The sequence below is a fragment of the Solea solea genome, chromosome 11 (assembly GCF_958295425.1).
Source record: "Solea solea chromosome 11, fSolSol10.1, whole genome shotgun sequence".
Classification (NCBI taxonomy): domain Eukaryota; kingdom Metazoa; phylum Chordata; class Actinopteri; order Pleuronectiformes; family Soleidae; genus Solea; species Solea solea.
In genome coordinates, this window is record NC_081144.1 from 7,721,505 (window position 1) to 7,743,537 (window position 22,033).

At 39.7% G+C, this 22,033-nt stretch overlaps 1 protein-coding gene across 2 annotated transcripts; it reads right to left on the reverse strand.

The window, feature by feature from the left end:
• Positions 1–371: 371 nt before the first annotated feature.
• LOC131468395 (serine/threonine-protein phosphatase 6 regulatory ankyrin repeat subunit C-like) lies at positions 372–21,200 on the reverse strand. 2 transcript variants are annotated; one of them, XM_058642581.1, is made up of 28 exons: positions 21,003–21,200; positions 20,328–20,411; positions 20,118–20,196; positions 19,848–19,918; positions 19,052–19,252; positions 18,864–18,951; positions 18,566–18,708; positions 18,189–18,401; positions 16,705–16,783; positions 16,482–16,596; positions 16,238–16,320; positions 16,023–16,140; positions 15,846–15,914; positions 15,568–15,708; positions 15,359–15,421; positions 15,084–15,195; positions 14,627–14,698; positions 14,354–14,555; positions 14,177–14,264; positions 13,960–14,077; positions 12,577–12,796; positions 12,407–12,494; positions 12,202–12,285; positions 11,868–12,013; positions 11,621–11,703; positions 11,354–11,436; positions 11,040–11,131; positions 372–10,091 (listed from the first exon to the last, which is right to left on the reverse strand). In XM_058642581.1, exons 1-28 carry the CDS (start codon positions 21,027–21,029, stop codon positions 9,820–9,822), a joined length of 3,234 nt encoding a protein of 1,077 aa, XP_058498564.1. In that variant the 5' UTR covers positions 21,030–21,200; the 3' UTR covers positions 372–9,819. The 2 variants fall into 2 exon arrangements, with proteins under 2 accessions (XP_058498564.1, XP_058498563.1); XM_058642580.1 differs by having other exon boundaries at positions 15,556–15,708.
• Positions 21,201–22,033: the final 833 nt, after the last annotated feature.

Below are 22,033 nucleotides of genomic sequence, written 5' to 3' on the forward strand. Positions count from 1 at the left end.
CATTGTTTTTTTTTTTTTTTTTATACCTTGTTATGCCTTTTACTTTGCAAAGCACTTTAATCAACCCTGGTTTTTAAATGTGCTCTAGAAATAAAGTTGAATTGACATTGCTCCCTTGGGAAAGCAGGGGATAAAGGGACTAAAACTAGTGCTGCAACAGTCAATTTACTCATCAACTAACCAATTGATTTAGTGGACTAAATCTTTGGACATTTTATGGACCAAACAACTCACTGTTCATTAAACAGAAGAATAACAAAAACAACAGCAGGCTCTGAAAATATTTAGCAATAGCACTTTATTGAACACAAACAACCCTAAGCCACAATACTGAATGACAAGACCAATTGGCTGCAGCAAACATTTTATAAAATAGATTCAGGTTTAATGTCACTAAATTGTTTCTTTTTTTTTTTTTTCTTTTAACGTCAGAAAGACAGATGCAGGTTTTTCCAAAACAGTGAATGATCTTTTACATATTTAACATTTTTGTAACAAATTATCATTCACATGTTCACACAAAGGAATAACAAGGCAAAGTGCTTTCAGGATTGCATTGTCGAAAAAACAAAACAAAACAACAAAACTTGAGAATGAATGGCTTGAGGTTTATGTGAGATGGGTGATGGGGAGTACGGGTGATCAAGTCGTGGAAAAAGCATGAGTGGGCAGAGGAGAGTGTGGGGTGGGGGAGGGGGCATAAAACCTCAAACCTTTCACCTTGTCCTGTACCCCTTATAGTTAAACTGGATGTAAAATGTCAGGGCAGTGTGGAGACGAAAAACTAAGAAGCAGAATTTGGTTCGGAGCGGACAGATGGATTCAAAGGCATACGGTCGAGGGGTTCAAACTCACCCTCATTCAGAATTACAAATCCACCTTATTATCTTCCTCGTGACAACTTGTGGTACCTGTGGTATCATTATAACTTCAGGGCAATCGATGGCTGACCCAGAATGAAGCTGTAAAGGCTGACATAGTGTATACGTATGAAGACAGGGAAGCATACGTACAAGAGGAAACCAAAGAAATACACGGTGTTAAGAAGAAGAAAGAAAAAAAAACAGCCAATGCATGGTTATTTTTTTTCTCTATAAGATGATTCCTCTGACCATTCGCCACTGAATGTTAAAGGGGATAGACTATCATCATATTATGCATCTTAACATTTTCTGGCTTCACATTCCAGTGGTATTTTGTCGTATAAATGCTTCTCATAAATATTTTTTTCCAACGTCAAATAGACATATATACACACACACAACACAACCAAGCACACGTTTTCTGAAAGTATTACTACCATTGCTTATGATAAATCTGTATTCCCCTACTGCAATACACTTCTTTTTTTCAGAACAGGTGGAGAGACAAACAAATACTCAAGGCTGCAAAAACAAGGAGGTAGGAGAAATGCTACTGAAAAAACAGCAAGTGATGCCAACATGATCGTTCACTTAAATAATCATGAGATACACCAGGCGTGAATCAGCTCCAGATCTTGAACCATGCTACTGCCACCAGCTGCTACTACAGTCAACGTCTCAAAAACAGTGACAACTGTAATTTCAGATTTTCGTCTTTGACATGAAATATATGTATTTTTATCACCAGTATAATGACCCATAAAAATCAAATCAAATCATAGCTACAGTCCGATGCTGACTGGAGTAGCAGCCGTTTACTAACTGAAGAAAATCTTGCAAAATTGTAATATTACTTTACCCTATTTTTCCAGACTAGTCATGTTTTTAGATTGGCTAATTTCAACAGAGTAACTTCATTGGTCCTGCTGTCATCACAGGTCTAAAGACCACACTGCTGGTGATGGCATTGACTCCTTTAGACACAGTAGAGTAGTATATTTGCAGATTTGTAAATGAGGTAATTAGCGTTAGGCTAAATAGGGAACCCTGTCATTGATACACATGCCCTTTTCATTCACCAGCAAAGCAAAAAAAGGTTTCCTCAAACAGTGGGAAAGGACTGTGGAAAATGAAATCAACTTTGGAATGTTGGGTGGACGAGCCAACTTTTGTTTTATTTATTTTTTTTTTTTTTTCATTATTTATTATTTTTTGAAGGTGCATTGTGAAACTATTTGATTGTTACTCATCACATGCCCTGATTCAGAGTCCCTCTACTAAAAACAGGGGCTCCTCCTCCAGATAAGCCACTCAAAAGTAAACCAGGCAACTATCAACTTTTTTTTCTTCTTCTTTTAATTTGCAAGGTATTAAGCTGCCTCAGCAGCAGATCAACGCCTGCTTTAAGTCCAGTTGTGAAAGGATTGTTAATAGCTTGTGGGCTGCAATGAGGTGGGTAGCAACATCTACAGTGAAGCGGACTAAATATAACATTAAAAAAAGAGACTACCACTACTAAAAATGTCACAGAACATGCAGTAACCATCCATCTACAGTAGAGGCTATTCCTAATAGCACATTCAAGGGGCTCCTAATGGGCAAAATTCTGCGATATGGCTCTGCTTTAGAGTTATCAAGCTTGATGTGAGACTACCTCCATCATGGGCTCACAGGAAGGAGCAAGTCCATAAGGTGCTCCATCAGAAGATTGCTGCCTTATTTCACCTACACAAATACTTTGCGTCATTCAGTTCAAAAATAAAACACTGGAAAGTGTTTTGAACATTTGTTTTCCTTCGTGTAAATACATTCCCGGCCCAAAAAAACCACATCTTTTGCTGGTGAAAACAAACGGCACTTTCAAGGGGAATGTTTTTCTAAACACCACAATCACAGGACCTCCAAAGAACAAATTCTGAAAACACAGGCTATTCAGTAGATATAAATCTCATGAGTATCTTAACTGTACAAGCTTTAGGCTACACACTGAAAAGGGAAGGACACATAAAGAACCCTTAATGCTTAACATTGAAAACAAATATAAGGCATTTCATATTTCCTTTTATCCGCATACATCACTGACAGCAGGTCTAAATATTTTAGAGAAAACATTTCATTCAAGGAGGAAGAGGATGCATATACACATCTACACATGCAAATTAACATGTCCACTGGCTAAAAACCAGAAGTCCAAACTACAACACCGTCAAGTCCATCTATTAGAGAAAAAAAACAAAACACACACACACACACACACACACACACACACACCCCTACTCAAATCTGTTGGGAAATTTGTGCACCATTCTTTCTGAGCAGGCAGCTTTTAAAATCAGATATTGATCACAGTTTTAAGAACAGAATATCACTAACTCCACTATCAAATGCCACCTCCCTGATAACAAACAAGAGGACCACTTGAAATCCTTCATTTGCTACAGACAAGTGACTTTTGGTGTTAACAGAAAGGGCATAATTATTTTATTTTTATTTTTTTCAACCAAGGAAGCAATGATAAACACAAGGTTATTGCACTTTCATCTTTTGTCTATTTCAAACGAGGTCAGCATTAGAGATGATTCATGCCTTAATGTTGTAAGACAACAAAATGTTATATTACTTCTATAGTATGATCACACGGTTATTAACACTGCACACAGCTACTACTGCAACCCTACTTGTAGTCAGTCTACCCTAAATAATACAAAACAATCTCCACAATCAGTTTGCAACACAGTCACGACAGTTTGCCTAAACTTGATCTTGAATGCAGGTACCGCATTGTTTCACAACGTGGGTCTTATTGTGAATGTCTGATCATCGATGAACTAAGATGAGAACAATCAGAAGAAGCTCTGAAAATCCACACACTCATCTCTCTCTACAGTTAAAGTGTTACTGACAATCAATCCTCCTTGTTTTCTGCTCTTAAAGAGGAGTTGGATATTTTTCCCTCATGTTGTTGCCTAAATTTGGTCTAAAGGCTCCTTCTCTCGCCTGTGCCTTCTTTGGATTTGTGCTTTCAAACAATTGAGATCCACCCATTCAATGTGTGATGAGCATGAAATTGCATTCTGTGCAATTTATTTTGCTACCCAAAGGGCAGTCACAGGAGATGTGTTATGAAATCCAGACTATTGCAGAACAAGTTACTCAGGCTTTTTTGTTTTAATAACTCAGATCATATAGATAGGGTTGAGATAGACATGCTAAGAGGGCGTATGGGTCTATGCACTGTAGTCATGTATATTCAGAGTAATTTCTTTTTCCCCCATTATAAGGCTTCTGAGAAATACAAATGGAAGACCGTACCTTTCGGTAGTAACAAATAAAAGGCACCATGCCACCGCTGTGCTCATTATAACACAGCTCCTACTGGTGGTTGGAAAATTAATAACCAAGTGTTCAGGCAGGGAAAGTGGTCAAACTAGCATTAGTCATACAGTATAATTGTATTGTTTCGACATACAGAGGTAAAGGTTTACAGCTACCTTCATGTTCTACCTTAAATTAGCCTGTACCCTCCACCTTAAATGACTTGCGTGTTGGTTGTAATGAAGAGAAACATGTTCAAACAGGGTTACAACGCATTTCAGTGCTAAAATGAAAACAGGGACTTGTGCATGTTTAGGTCGGACATGCATATCTTGAAAAGTTACTCTCCCTCTCTCACACACACACACACACACACACACACACGCACACGCACGCACACACTGTAAGAGAGAAATCTACACTGTTAGGAAATGCAAGAAATCACAGAGGATCAATGTCAGTGGATTCACACAAAAGATCACTGATGAGGTAAAAATGCAGGTCCAATAAAAACATTAAACAAGGTGCATTGGCTGCCCCTTTATCAGGTAGGAAACATGAGACATCTGATGACACTAATCTAACACTTTTGCGTAGATACTACATCTCCGATTTAGGCTGGTTTAAGCAAAATTACACTACCCATGACAAGATGGATTACAAAGTTTAACTCTTTGTTAGCATAGCTGTACAAGATTTTTTTTTTTTCTCCATAAGAATTTCCTTTTATCCATCTAAATATTTTTTGAGGTACACCACTATTATCCCCAGTGTCATTTGGCTCTGGATAACAGAGAAGCCAAAGCTGATTGTTTACAAGTGAATTCTGAATTCATTCTTTCACAGTGGCAAATATGGCAAAATCCTAACCTCCCAAAACAATCTCTGCACCATGGCAACCTTGAGCTATGTGCTACCTTAATTGATTTGTGTGCTTCTCGACACCCACAAATGTCTTGAAAGTCCAAAATTAGCCAAAAAATATATTTTTTCAGCGATCCAACCAAGTAGCATAACTGTACAGGTGACGCAACTTTTTCGGTACTGCCAGGTATCGTTTCCATTTTCAGCTTTTAAGGCAAAAGGCTCAACAGTGGATCAGAAATGAATTGAAATTTGCCATTTACTTCAAGTAAGAACCGAGACATCAACTGAGGCAAATCAATTCTCAACTGTATATACCATGCTATTTTTTTTTCTTTTGGACATCAAAAACTTTTTTTTTTTTCCTGGTAACACACACATACACACACACACACACACACGATAATCCAGCTTGTTAAATAAACACACAACCCAGGGATTGCTTTGCCAATACCAAACTAACTATATTCTTCAAAAAAGCCCAATAATAAAAATCTAACACTAAATTTTAACAGAATACTCGCATTTAATTACAATATCCCATGCAAAATTTTAAATTGTTTTTCTTTGAATAATTTAACTGGCGAAAAGACATGCAGCACCAAACACAAATTTGTAACAATCCTGCCTTCTTTTGAATAAGTTACGGACCAAGTAAATATGATTTATGTCTAAAGGCAAATAAAGGTTTCTATGGCACTAAATGGGTGTAGCTTAGGTGCATTTTTGTCAAATATAGGCTATTTACGAGTATGTATGATGCCATCTACTGCAGATCTTTTTGTCCCTCTTGTTTTATTGTACTCTAAGGCAGACTCAATGGAATGGATGAGCATGAATGTTTAATTCTTTTCAGCTCTTTCACCTTTTGGGCTACACTACACACAAAATGTGTAAAGACAAAGTGATATAAAACAGCAGGCCTATACTCTAACAAGAATGCCAAAAAACCCTTTCCAGACCATCAATGCAGGAAGACTACTACACATATTGTATATTATGTCAAGAAGTAGGTTATGACATGCTACCAGTATAATCATATCTACGCAAGACAAATGAAGAGCAACAGTTTAAAGTCGGGAGAAAGGAAATCGTCCTGCTCTAAACTGACCCTACATTCATATCAGTCAGAAAATTCATGGCTCAGATTTGATGGTTTGACTGTAAACTGCTTGAACATATGCATAAATCCATTGCTGTTTTACTAGAAGTTCCACCCTGTCCACATGTTTTGGCAAACAGGCCTTATTTGTGACCAAAGATCATTATAACATCTGACCCGCATTTAAATCTTCCATTGGCATTTATGCTATGATTTACTGAATTGGCCTAAATGGATGGCAGTGCAATATTTGTGCTGCACACTTTTACACACACACGCGCTATTGCTACAATTGGACCTTTCATTGCTTTCTATCTCCAGATATATTATATATGCTCCATTTGTTTAATCATCGACTAAATCAAAATTATGATCTAGCTCCATGCACAATCACCCAATTATCACTGGTAACACACACAAAGAGGAAAAAAAAGAAAAAAGAAAAAAAGAAGCATGTATAAGAATACTGCAATACAACAAAAGAATTCTATTACTTACAACCTGTATAGTTGCAAGGGACAATGGCTCCGTTTACTGGTCAGATAAGGACATCACAAGAGAAAGCACCTACGGATGGCAGAGAGAGTATGTAAAGTATTTTTGAGGAGCCTGCCTGAGGTGTCTGTTGAATCACTGGACTGACTTTAAGTGACTTAGGCCAGGGTCTGTATTATTAACAGTAGGCTGGGTAATGCAACCTTGTCACTTTGTTGGGCCCCGTTGCCCAGAAACGGACAACTCGAAAAAGTCAGTGGGCAGTGGACACTGTCCCAAAGTGCTTGGAGACACTTACTCATTTCAAATAATGCATTGTTAGTACAATTTAGTTGCAGCCTTAGCTCGTCTTTTGCAACCCTACCTTCCTGTATTCAGCAGCAACACACATGCATGTAAACATATGTACATACATTACATCGTTTGCACACTTAGAACCTGAATGTACTAAAGTGCGTGCTTGACTATCTAATTAAGTGCTGTGGGATTAGGGTTTTTAAAAAAGGAATTAAATTGTGGAACATCCCATTAAAAATGTAGACATATTTATCCTGCTGAGATCTGATTGGATTAGTAAATTCTGACTGCAGCTTCAGCACAGATCCTGAGATCACAAAAAAAGTATGCACCTATCCCTAATATTAACAAGTATATCACTGTTCTCCTTTAAATAAGAAATTGATCAAGAGACCAAAGGCTGGACATCACTAATTATCTCCGATTCATTTCAGTCAATTGAAAAGTCAACAACAAATCTTACTTAACAACTTTTACAATAACGTCCAAGACTATTTTTGCAGGGGAATTTGACAACACAGCCTTGTCTAGGTCCTCATCTCTCATCCAGTCAACTATTGTGTGCAATTGTGCCACTTCATTATCAATGGATATGAAGTCATCACGCCAATGACAACAATCTTACTCAGTGTAATAATAATAATAATAATAAAAAAAAAAAGACAAAATAGCATAGATATAACACCTTATAAGTCACAAACAGCTCTAGTGGTCCGATACAATCATCTTTAGTATGCTTAGTACCAGAAATGGGATGACGAAACAACAAAATTAACACCAAAAAAGCACATATTTGGATTTCTGCTATTCCTGAAATCTAAACAACAGGTATTGGCCTAAGCAAACATCCCTCTCCTTTTCTTCTTAGCCCTACTTGCTTCTATAAGGGAAATCAGCTCCCTGGTCATTAACAATGCCGTTACATATTAAGATGTGCCGGCAATGTCTGTCCACTAGATACAACCGTGGTTCGACGTTGTTGCTATCGAAATGGGTGGAAAGATAATCAGTCTCAGGGCTCGTCATACTCTATCATTATGCAATCCAACTGAAATGATGTGTTACGGAAGGCATGGGTCAAAAGGCATTTCATGAGTTGCCATAGAGGCAGTCCAGTGCATTTGCGTTGACACTGACAGTAAAATGCCCAGCACACACAGAGCCATTCGTTAAGTCTTTAGTCATTTTTCATGAAATTATATAAACAAATCAGAAAAAAAAAAATCAAACACATTCCAGGGAAACAAAAGCCCTTGTGACAGTGATTGTCTATTCAATAACGTTAACAAAAAGGTCAAATGAAAAATATTGCTTGAAAATTGCCCAATAAAAAAAAGCTACTCTGTATCGTTCAGTTCTAATAATTGATCAGAGTTGACAACTAAAGAGCTGAGGTATAAGCTATTAGATGTTTAAAACTAGTTTACCAGCTCCAAGTAGTACTCCTAGGGAGAGCTTGTTAAATAAATGGCCACCACAGAACATAATGGTGGAGTTGCAGCAACCCCACAAACAACAATGCTGATGGCCAGTTCAACGTCAGAAAAGCAGAGACCAAAATGTCGTTAGTGCCTAAAAACCATAACCGACTGCTCTCTATCAATAACTAGGCCATTTGAATTCTGAAATCTTTTCATTAAAAAAAGAAAAAAACAAACAAAAAAAAAAACACTTGGAGATGGGGAAACAACTTGAAATGGCTTGTTCATTTATGTGCTCAGATATATGATGCTTTGATGAGGTGTTGTTGGCAGATATTACTAGTAAAGCCTTCATCTAGAAATAAACAAGGCCTCAGTCAGTCACTATCCTACAGTAGTTCTCTAGTCCTACAAAAAGAGAACATTAGGCCTACAGACCCTGGGTGAAGATGAAGCAGCTGCTAAACGAGTTGACGAGGTATATCAAGATCTATTGTCTTTCTCTATACAGTACAGTTCATCTCAAATAAATAATTTATAGCCATAGTAGTGTTGCTCAACTTTGGTCATAACTTATATGCTTAGAAACATTCTAGCTTAACAAACACTTATTTAGCATCTTTAAAACATGAAGTCAGCATTAAGAACAAATTGATGTTACAATGCTGACCCAAGCATGGCTCTCCTTTGGAAGGAGACATGCTAACGTATTCAGCAGCGTTACCAAATTCATCTTAAAACGCCAAACTATTGTAGGCTGTACATTTAAAGTACACTATGGAATTAACATCTTTGTGACCCTTTTCCAGATTTCGGATTGTACTGTAGTACACAAGCATTGCACTCTTAAGCAAAAATTTTGATTTTCCCTTGTGTGGTTCCTTCATAAAAATCTAAGCTAACAGACAATTAAAAACAAAAAAAAAAGGTAAAGAATATCACCAAAAAAACAAAACTCTTTGATCATTCATTTGGGAAGGCTATATATTCCTCTACAAGGTCACCAAAACTGATCAAACATGATATGACGTTTATAGTGAATGATATGAAGACAGTTGAGGATACAGAGATTCCCATGCTTTTAGATGTTGGTTATATAATTATGTCGACATAATTTTAAAGGGTTAAATGATTTCGAGATGGTTCATTTGCTCGTGTCTGTTTTGGATTCCACACTTCATCTGAGTGACCTTGTAGAGAAATGGGCCTCTACATATTAAGCACTACTAGGAGATGGAGGAATGGGATCTAATTGCATATTAGGTTTGACTGCACCTCAAGAGAAGACCAAACACTCACACACACACACGCACGCACACAAACACACGCACACAAACACATACATACACAGAGAACAGACAAGTGGGTGGGTGCTCTCCTGGTCCTCTGGGCCATGTTAAAGGGAGTCGCCCCCTGGTGGTGATGATGGCGATAGCAGCTGACTGAGGAGGCATATGGGACCTCACTCAGACAGACACCCATCCAGGCCAACTGGTGCACCGTGGCGGTCTTTGACATAGCCGTTGTGGAGGCCGTTGCTGGGCAGGGGGGCGCAGGTGGCGGTGATGCCGCAGTGCTTCAGCAAGTTGAGACCCGGGGATGGGGAAACAGTGGGGGAGGAGCAGGAGCAGGAGGAAGGGTCCCGCTGGGGGAAAGGCTTCATGGTAGAGAGGATCAGAGCCAGGCAGTCAGCCACGTCCTTGTTGGGAGCACAGGCCAGAGCTGGGGTGTGGCCTGAGCGACAAAAGCACATTCACATTAGTGCACGCTTACCGCTTGTAAAATCAGGTGAATTACATCGCTAAACATCTTAATACTGTTACAACCAGATGGGGAAATTAACTGTGTAGCTTTAAAAAAAAAAAAAAGGTGAAGCCAACAGTGAGGAATTCACCCAGAAGAGCATTTTACTTAACATCTGATTAGGTTTTACAACTTTGAACAACTTTGCAACCTTCTTGTATTTACTTCAGACATAAGACAAACTTAATGCAGCATGTGAGCACAATGGCCCATATCTGAACATTTAAAGACAAAAGGCACAAGTCAAGAAAATGTAAGGCAAGTGAGCACATTTTAAAACAGGGGAGGGTGACAACAATATTATCATAAAAATATTAAATTAAAGAATATCTTCATGGTGCCAGACATGGATGTGCTCCTATTTCAAAACATATAGTGTTCTCAGGTGACAACTGCACTGAAAGAAACTAATAAGCACTTTACAGCCAGTGAAAATGTGTGGTAATTTCAAATATACACTCGGCTGGCAGTTGATTAAGTACACCTTGCTAAAATGAATGCAATCCAAAAGTTCTGCGATAAATCCAACTCCATAAGGGTTGCAATGTTGAGTTTTTATTAAAATTACTTGGAGAGGTGTTAAATCAGCAGTTCATCAGGCTGGAGGCTGCAGTCTGTGGAGCTGTTTAGCTGGAACACATTACACAGAGGTTTTTGTGCCCTTTAGTCATCCTTCAATTATATTAATGAATTGGACAAAATTGAAAATGTTAAACATCCTAGCAGGTGCTCATGGGGTTTATGTGGCAGTGGTTTTGTGTTGGAGTTAGTTTTATGCTTTAATTTGACATCAAGGATTTGATTTTTGCAGAAAATGTATATGGGCTAAAAATACCACTAACTGGTATCCTGATCATTAACAATTGCCATCAATATTACCTTCCTCATCCACAGCCAGCACCGTGGCTCCTCTACTCAGCAGTGCCTGTACCACCGTAGCCAGGCCATTACGTGCTGCAAGATGGAGGGGCCTAGAGAAGAGCAAGAGGAACGTTAACATATAGAACCCTGTGATGAAACACAATCAAAAATTGCCTTTATTCCCCGATGAATAGTTATACTGTATTATTAAAACTAAGAAAGACAACACAGGACAAAGGCTGCATGTATGTCCAGACCACCGACCTAAAAAAAACCTCATTAAGTTGTTGCCATATTTATTATTAGCTTTTAAACTGAAAGAAGGGTCTCACATTTGCAGAGCACTGTTGGTGGCATTTATGAGTGTGGGACTGTGGATCTCGCCCAGAATCAGCAGAGCACACATCTCATGAGCCTGGGGGGGAGAGAGAAAGTCAGTGGTAGTGGTGTTCCACAAAATGCATTTCATCATATATTTTTTTTTTTAACATAAACATACTGCTCATGAAAAAATGACTTGCTTGTACGTGTTAAAGTGTGTGGTGGTAATGCTCACTGTGGATCTTGTAGCATCTAAACAATAATTACAGTATGTGTACCTTGCTGCAGGCCAAGTGCAGGGCAGTGTTCCTGTTCTCATCCAGCAGTGTCAAGTCAGCCTTGGCCCGGTGAAGGAGGATGGCTGGACAACACCAAAACACAAAAAGTTTATTTCTTGCGACTGCAGTTGTGCCGACATTGGCAGAGCAGACATTTTCAATCTTAGCATATGGGAGCCATGAATGAGTCAAAAAAAAAAAAAAAACTAGTTCTTCATGATATCGTAGGAAAAAGAGTGAAACATACCCACAGTGCCACTGTGTCCCTTATCAGCGGCTACCATCAGAGCGGAGCGTCCACTGTTGTCCACGGCATTGATCTCTGCCCCATGGCGAAGCACCAGCTGAAGACCTGTGACATCCTCAGCAAATGCAGCAGCATGCAGTGGGGTCCTACAGACGCACACAGAAAGGAACATCATGACTTATTCATGATTTAGGGGGAACAGGTGCAGTACTGTATATACTATATAGTGCTGAGGAATGCAGAACTTATATTTAACACTTTACAGCTTTATATGATTTTTTCCTGAATGTGAATTTGTTTCAAAAATAATTTAAGTCTCATTTTGTAGCCTCACCTTCCTTTGGCATCTCTGGTGTTTATCATCTGGACCCCAGCAGACTCCAGCAGCCTCTCTGCAGCACCGCTATGGCCATTCATCCTACAAACAAGACAACAGAATTAATGAAATGTTGGTTGCATCTAAACACACTTAATTAACTTTTTGAGTTTTGACACACTAAAAGACATAAGATGTAAGTTGATGTAAAGTGAACACTCACAGAGCACAGTGCAGGGGGGTAAAAGGGTTTCCCTCTTCATGGACAAATGTTTTAAATTCAAGTAAAACCTCCAAACAGTCTTCATGCCCTGATAAGAAAACACATAGCAAGCATTATAGACAGATGTCATAGTGATTAATTACACCATTTATGACTAGGGATCATCAAACCTTTGTAAGCAGCCCAGTGTAGCGGGGTGTATTGTTTGTTGTCCAGCAGTTTATCTTGTGGGTCTGTTGCCACAGTGGCCTGCACCAGACTGGCCAGGATCTCTGTGTGGCCTCTGGATGCAGCATAGTGCAGCGGTGTCCTACCCTGGGTGTCCCGACTCAATGGAGAAGCTTTGTGCTCCAGCAGAGCTGTCACACAGTCATCGTGGCCCAACATCGCCTGAACAAAAAACAGCAAATTTACATGAGGAACATGTCACACTTTAATAAATCTAAATATTTTTCCTACACGTATTGATACAGCATAGCATCACTCCATTTTAAAGTGGCGATAGTGTACCAATATGTGGACACCAAGTATCCCCCTCTCTCTCCCTCTGCACTCTAATATGTAAATAAGGCTTCACTCAGAAACACACACAGATGATGCTGCACAGTGGAGGAGTAATGAACAGTAAGCAATAAATAATTCTAAAAACTTAAGACAGACCCACGTCAGCCCCAATGTAATCTTTTTAACTGCTCATCCCAGATTTTAGCCACTCAGCTTGAACGCAGAAACAGAGGTGCTGCAGCAGAGGCTGCTTCTCTGAAACTGCGCACTAGTGACGAAATTAGAACAGCTGCAGAGTGAGGGAGGGTGAACTTCGTGCGAAACATGGAAATAAACCTGCTGTAAGCTTAAGATGGACAATAGAGGGCAGCAGAGTATGCAAACGTCACTTTGTCTACGACCAGCGCTCTTAATTATGCCATTACCACTTGGCAGAGATCAATATTTTATAATAAAATATATTCATTGCATTATTTCATCGACTATATAAGACATTTAATTATATGTACAATAAATATACTTTTCTATGGCTCAGGGATTTTAATTTTGGAATATACTTTACTGTAGAAAAAGAGTAATATATTCCAAAAATATAACAACATTCTATTGTATAGTGGCATAAGTATCACTAACATTGCATCATGAAGCCTCTGGTGACACCCACACCTAAGGTAATCATCAATTGGTTTAATCCCTTAATAAGATGAATCCTAAATCCAGACACCTAGCATGCCTTTGCAACTGTTCTATTTTCTGAGAACCAAACAACTGGGAGTAAACGGAATTTAAATAATCATCTAAATATTTCATTGTTAACTCGCAGGGTGACATGACAACTTTGGTAAAAAGGCAGCTTTTCATTTAGTGTACTCCTTGTAATTTTAGTTTGCAAACATGGTACTTTAGATAATGTAGTTAAAGAGACATTTATGTTGAGTATTGTAATTGTAAATGTTGACAGAAATACAAGGCAACTCTTCAGCTCCACCCACCAATTACACAGCAAGTACAGAATTGTAGTAGCCACATGAGGCAGCTTACAGACTTACCCCTCTGTGCAAAGCTGTTCTGCCCCTCTTGTCCTGGGCATCTGGCAAGGCACCCTTCTCCAAAAGGAAGCGAACACAGTCAGTATGACCTCCCAGAATAGCCAGCATCACAGAAGTCCTAGAAGTGAAAAGGAAAAGTAACATTAAGACTTTAAGATTAAAGGTTTTGAAGCAGAATGGACAAACTGAAGCCACAACACAGCAGGACACAACTTACTGGCCATATTTGTCTGCGACATTGGTGAGATCCCCATCCTCCCCATAATCTATCATCATGCGCAGGCAGTCTGAGTGACCATTGACAGCTGAAAGGAAACAAAGTGAAAGTTAAATTTAAAAAAAACAAAAAAACACTGAACGACAAGGTAACAATGAGATTCTGAGAGAAATATACCTGCAACATGAATTGGAGTCCACATGAGGCGGTTTTCATTGAGGAGACAGGAGGCACCCTGCGCCAACAACACCTCGACGCAGCGGGTATAGCCTTTCTGAGCAGCCAAGTAGAGCACAGAACGCCCTGCAGCATCCTGCACATCCACGTAGGCTGCAGTCTCAGTCAGCACACGCAGCGCCTGCCAGTGGCCTTTATCAGCCTGAGGGAAACAGGAGGTCAGTCACAACCCTGCTTTTAGTTCAAGTTTAAGTTGACTGTGGAGAAACTTACAGCAAGATGCAGTGGACTGACTGGAATACTGCTCTCTATGTCTCCCAGTGCATTAAAGGACATCTCCAGAAGCTGAAAAGAAATATATCGAGTTGAATTAATTAAATTTACCAGAGAAAGAGTTATTGTAAATACAAGAAAATGGTTCAAAGAGATGGTAATTGATGCAGTATCTAATAACTAAAAATAAAATATTTGAGTGGAGTACTTCTATTTAGACTTGGAGATAGGCACCCTTTACACCTGGCATTAGAATGAATTGTCTGTGATCTGATTGAACTTCACCACATGTATTTACACACAGTATTATGCATCTCCTGTGTCCACATCCCGATCTGGTCGCTATCCTCCCCCTTACGTCATTTGATCCCAGAAAAAACATTCTAATGTCAGGTGTAAAGGGAGCCATATTTGGCTGTGTTTAATTATGTTGTGAAGCAAGAGCAGAGGAACCCACCAGCTCCAGGTTTTGTTTGTTGCCATGGTAAGCTGCATAGTGAACAGCACTGTAACCCTTTGTGTTGACCATCGATGGATCAGCACCGTTGTCCAAAAGATGCTCCAAACAGCTGCGATAAAAAAGATGACACAAAATGTAGAGAAGGGTTGAGAATAGCAACTTTTTATTCAACAGCCTTAAGGCACAAACTAAGAAACTAACTTTCTGTCATTTTATTGCATTCTCAACCTTGATTATTGTTCATGAGTCAAGATAGTAACAAATGAACTTACAAGTACGATTCCTTTGCCTCATCCTCATCATTTTGATGGTTCCCAGAAAAATGACGATCAACCCTGAAAAGAAATTCATTTATTCAATGAACCTTCAAAACAATAAATTGTTGATAATTGTAAAATTTAGAGATACAAAATGTGTTGAGTTGTGTTGCTTCTCAAGTTTCAGAAAAGGTATAAAAGTGAAGTAAGACCTTTTTTCCAACCTGCTGAAGGCTTGTGATGCGGCAGAGTAGTGCAGGGGAGTACAGCCCGTTTGGTCAGGCTCGTTGACCTCAGCGCCAGCGCTCACCAGGGTCACAGTGCACTGGTACCTCCCATTAGCAGCCGCATAGTGCAACGGTGTCCTACAGGAGGATGCCAGGAGAGAGAATACAGTCAGTGATGCATTAAACCGTGTTGCAGCATCAACGTTGGAGGCAAATCAAAAACACACACACACACACACACACACACATCTAAAAAGGAATGAGGGGACACTCACCTTCCCATTATGTCCCTCTTGTTTAAGTTGGTACCACTACTTAAGAGCAAGTTCAGACATTCAACATTTCTGCAAAGACAGACGACCATGACAGTGAGTTACAATGGAGAAACAGATGACTTGTGGCAACATAAAATTCTTCAATATTCCTCTGCCAAAGCTGATTGAGCTTCTTACCCTCCAGAGGCAGCAGCGTGTAGACAGGTCCTCCCAAAGTTGTCAGGGGTGTTTATGTCAAACCCAGCTGATAGTACATGCTCCTTACTCATGGATGAAACTATACTATACAGCTGCCCTGTAGGGTAATGAAAAAGAAAAAGCAGTTGTAAAGTCTACAATAAAGTATAGAAGATTAAATAATGACAACACAGACACACATTCATGGCACAAACCTGAGGAGAGTAACTTGCGACAACAGTCTGAAAACCCGTACAGCACAGCTAAGTGCAAGGGGAACATTCCATGGATCCCACGTCTAGAAATGCATAGAGACACAGAACATTAAAACCCAACTGTTTTAAATCATGAGGTAAATGCATTAATGCGTCTTAGTATTAAAGGCTGTGCTTTAGTGAGGTTTACCAAGCTCATGGCCCTATTATTCTCATCAGTAATACCACTAAAAGCTTCTGATACCTGGCCGTGTCTGCTCCATTGGTCATTAGAGTGCTGATCAGCAGTTCATGGCCGTACTTAGCAGCAACGTGGAGAGGAGTATTGCCATACTTATCCACACAATCAATTTCCCCACCTGATGAAAAATAGGGAAGAGGGAGTAAAACACAAAGTCATAAAGTGGAGATACAATTCTGCAGCAACATATTTTCACAGATCAGTTAGGCAGCACAGCCATTGTTACCATTTTGGATGAGGATCTGAGAGCGTGTGAAGCGTCCGTGAATGGCTGCCATGTGCAGGGGGCTCTTTCCTTCTTTGCTCTATCACAAGAATAGAATATGACAGAATATAAAAATCACTTTTTTTTTTTTTCCTCAATCTTCAGTGCAGGGGTTAGAATTTCAATAAAAAATGTTAGTCTGTTTAGTTGATGTCACACTATCCCTGAAACAGTCAGAATCAAAACACCACCATTTTGGCAGGAAGCCATTCTGTTCAAATCTGTTTCTATCACGGTACAGTATGGTACGGTTTAAAATGGTGAAGCCTTCACTCAGGCTTGTGTTTAAACGGAGAACAGTACCGTTACTTGGCAGACAAGGTGTGCGCTGTGCCCAAAGGCCGTGTCAGCGTGGTGTTGTACTGGTGTGCAAACAATGAACAACATCGAATGCGACACAAAAGACAACAACAGAGGACATCCAGCAGCTCCTTTTTCCACCGCTCAGTTTGTGGCTCTTAGTCTCAACAAGATATCAAGCTTTGTATGAGAATAGACTGTGGGCATTGAAGAAACACCAGTCACCACCCATACCATAACTCTAATACCCAAAGGGAAGGGTACCAAACCATAACGAACCATAACGAACTGAACTAGAGCTGAAACGATTACTAAATTAATCTTCTTATTATATTCTTAAATGTGAATATTTTCTTCAATTATTTGCTCTAGATAACAAAGTAATCATTAAAAGTGAATCATTTTGGTTTGTGGACAAAACAAGACATTTGAGGTTTTCTAATATTTTATGGACCAAACGATTAATTGAGAAAATAATCAACAGATTAATCAATTATGAAAATAATTCTCTCTCTCTCTCTCATAAATAACATGTCCCCAGAGACATCAGAGTTGGATCCCTACAGTAAAACACGCTTTAACAGAAGACAGAATGATTGGAACTCACAGGCAACGTATTCCACTTGTGCATTAATCACTTCTTATCAGGTACAGAATCCAGAGCTTCAGTATCTTGTTTGTTTAACATGCTTTTATTGCAACATCCAAGCATTCTCCACAATAAGGTGAGAGAAAGTATTTGTAAGTTGAAGATGTCGGAAAACTGCATGTCTAGAATTATAGCCACCATGGCTGTTTTCATTATAAGGATAATTTATATTCAGTCTGTCAAGTTCTGCGACACACCGTTTGATCCATGATAATTGATAATCAGAGTCACATGATGTCCACAGCCGTATAGTGACATATTTACAATAAAAAAAAAATATTTCAGCAAAACTGCCACTTTAGAGAATGAGTCTGTACCGACTCAATCCATCTCATTCTATGTGAAATGAAATGTGGCAAAATGCATGTTTTTCCCCATGTTTTTGTGGGGTACAAGCATTAAGATTCTTTATTTTTGTTTATTATATCTAAAAAAAAAAAACTTCAAATTAACAAAAAAAATTTAAAAAAAGTTTAAATCCGAGACAGTTTCATACCTGCTGGTTGACATCTGCCCCATTGTTGACCAGCAACTCCAGACAGAGGGCACCGTTGGTAGAGACGGCAGCCAGGTGCAGTGGGGTGTAGCCGCACTTGTTGGGCTGGTTAACATTAGCTCCATGGTTTACCAGCTCTGTAGCCACAGCCTCCTGCCCCATGTAGCAAGCCACATGCAGCGCAGTGTTTCCAAAGCCATTGGGCTCATCGATCTGATGGTCAACCAAAAAAGCAACACAAAATCAGACTGTGGAAATCATAGATGTATCCTTTTAGACACATTTCAGGTGACCATGATAAAAGGTTAGACATATATTCTGACATGTACAGACTAATTTACCCAATTAAAAAAAAATAATCAAAAAAATTTACTCACCTCCACACCCATCCTCAGTAGATACTTTACAATTTCGAGGTGACCACTTGCAGCAGCAGCATGGAGAGGTGTGTAGCCCTGCTTATCCTTGCAGCACTTGTCTGCACTGCGGGAGACTAGCAACTTCACAATCTCTACATGCCCTATGGGAAACAAAAATAGAAAGAAGACCACACTTACAGACAAGCCCATGATATTGCTCTTCATTTTTTTTGTTCAGTAAAACTGGCTCTGAACAAAAAAAAAACTTTTACTGCTGTTTGATAACGAGAGTGAGTGCTGTGCAAAACTTGCTTACCCAAGTAAGCAGCACAATGGATAGGCTGTCTCTCTTTCTTATCAATGGCACTGAGGTTGGCCCCCTTGTTCAGCAACAACTTAACCATCTGTGTGACAGACAAATGAAAACAAAAAATATGAAGGAACTGCTCTTGAATTGTCGTAACTTGGGGATAATGTCAAAATGCAAAGTAGCTCAAATCTCACCTCTTGAAACCCACTCTGAGCTGCATGGTGCAAAGCAGTTCTGCCTGTGCGATCTGCCATGTTCAGGTTGCTCAGCTGGGTTAGCAGGGTCTCTGCGCAGCGTGTGGCACGGTTGGCTGCAGCCACATGCAGTGGTGTCTGCCAAAACTTGTCTCGTGCATTTGCCTCTGCTCCGCGCCGCAGCAGCAGACCCACTGCTCTCTGGAGAGAAAGTGGAAATAACAAGCACTTACAGCACATATCATACCTGCAGCAGTTTGCTGTATTTCACACAGTAAAAACAATATGAACTGTTAAAAGGTACAGAGGTTTTTTTTCAGATTGTAGGAAATGTATTATTTTATTTTGCAGATATTGGTTTTTTTTTTAATTTAGGTCTTAAAGTCTGAGCAGCAAAAAACACCTCATGTGTCTGAAAGATCTGTGTGCTCAAACTTCAAATAGTATTTTGCTTCTTCCTTAACACAAAAATACATTGACATATTTTGACAGAACTGCCAAAAACACTACACTCCTTCCATTAAGCGACCACAGCAACTAGCTGGGTTTTTCTTATGCAACGGAGTTCTGCACCCAGACAAACATACTGTAGGTACGCCTACACTGTTTCCAAAACAATCCACGCCAATGTGTTGGTTATGTCTGGAGACAAATCAAATTTGAACACCTGAAATAATCAGAAAGTCTGCCTATAATGTGCGATTAGTGAAAAAATCCAATTGCCTAGCAGCTGAACAAGTGCACAAGTGCAGATAATTGGACTGAAATAATAACATTATATTGGTTTAATGCTTACTTCATTCCTGGAAGCAGCTGCTCTGTGCAATGGGCTCAACCATATGTGGTCTTTCGCGTTGACACTGGCACCTGGCAATCAAACAACAATTTTAAAGAGGTGACACATCATGGATGTTGCAACAGTGATGCTGCAGATGCTTCATTTTAAAGAGGAGAAAGTGTGCACCACACTCCTGTAACACCAACTTAATAACAACATATAGACACATTCAGGGTACCAGGTGTCTGTAATACATGTAATTCTTATTTTCTTATTTTATTTTTTTACCTGATTCAATGAGGAGGTCCATTATATGGACGTCCCCCACACAGGCAGCAGCATGAAGTGGCGTACGGCGCTCTTGGTCCTGGAGGAGAGAGCATGTAAGTCACGGGGGAATTATGACATTACAAGCTCTTGTTTAACAAGTATTCCGGGGCCTTTAAGCGACACCAACCCATTTAGCATGCAACTACATTCAATGAACTTTACACATACCAGTGCATTGACATCCTCCTTTTTGTGCAATAGTAGTTGAAGTTCTTCAGCATTACGTTTGAAGATGGCCTGGACCAGAGGAGGCTGCAACACACAAACACCACTTCGATAAACGTCACAGTAACGTTGCATAAACCTGCGTTGATCTGAACTGAACATCCCAATGCTATCCGCTTCCTATAAGCGGGTTACATCTCAGTTAAAGGCAGCGACTGTTCTGGAGAATTGCACGTATGACATCGCGATGTAATGGGGTGTTATTTAAAGCGTTCACTTTGGAATAACAAAGTGAAATTTTTGCTTCCTTCCAGCAAATACTCAGAGCCCCGCCTGTGGCCTACAGGCCGTTTTCCCATCAGCTAGCCAGACGGCTTCAGTTCATAGCTTTAGCAAGCTGCCTCTGCTACAGCGCTGGCCCGGACCCAGAGCGCGGCCTACTCCGGGGCTACGACAACGAATGCGCTAACATTGCACGCCTAGCCCCGCTACTGGCAGGGAAATATAGTATGAATATTGTTGTGTCCCCACTATTGAACATGCACCCTCAAAAGGCAGAACAATGAACTGAACAGTACAGCGAATTACACGTAGTAAGCTGCGCACAAGAGCAGGTATTTGCCAGCAAATAGACTGCGCCACAGCACAAACACGGAGCGCCGTCTTTCTCAGCGGTACCTGGTCTGCAATGTTGAGTACTCCCATCTCCCAAACTCAGCCAGGACGGAGCTCCTTCATGAGGATAAAACTGCGAGGTATATTGCGGTGCGCTACTGTGTACACTTTTCAGACTACACCCATAGCTGGCTGCAAACAGAAATGCGGTCTTGATCTGTCACTGTTGTTGTCTTTATCCAGTGTCTGGTCTGACGATACTGGCTACGACTGTGCTGGTCCGCCTACAGGCGTGGCGGCCTGCTCCTGGACTCTCTGAGGGAAATGGCGACGCCATGTGGTAGAAAATAGGACAGCAGCTGCCGCTACACTGCGGGAGAACAGGGGATGCAAGGTCGATTTGGGGTTTTGAGTTGAACTTGGTTAAAGCTAAACTAAATGTTTTTGGCATTTTCCTCCTTACTGGCCGACGAACTGGATTAGAGACAACATGTTCTGTTTAAATGTAGAGAAAATACGTTTTAGTCTATTATTGTTGATGTTGTTGCTATTATTGTGTTCCACAGTTTTTCACAGTGTTTTAGTTGTTTGTTTTGTTGTGGGTGTTTTTTGTTTATTTGATTTTTGAGGGTGTTTCCTTTTGTTTGTTTTTTCTTTCCTACAAGGAAACACAAATACCTTCACCTGTACAAACATTGCTATTTTACGTAATCACTGCTAACAAATTAAAAAAAAGACCTTTGAAAGAAGAATTGGGGTTTGAACAGCATTGAAGCCATATTAACAAAATCTGTTGTACGTATATGATTTGGTTTTATAATTTTGCAGTTATACTCACCTCTTAAGTGGGTATAATTTATCTCAGACTCCAACTCAAAAGAAATGTCATTATTCAGAAGGAAATTCTTGGGCAATAGATTGCTCCAAATTCCACCAAATAAAATAAATTATAACATCCATAAATATACAATGTGACTGCAAAATGATTGATAACAACACGGTTATAACAAAGTAATATTGCTTATTCATATTGCATAATATTTCAAACTGAATCGTTATTGAGAGTATTTTTGCACAAAATAATGATTGGAATG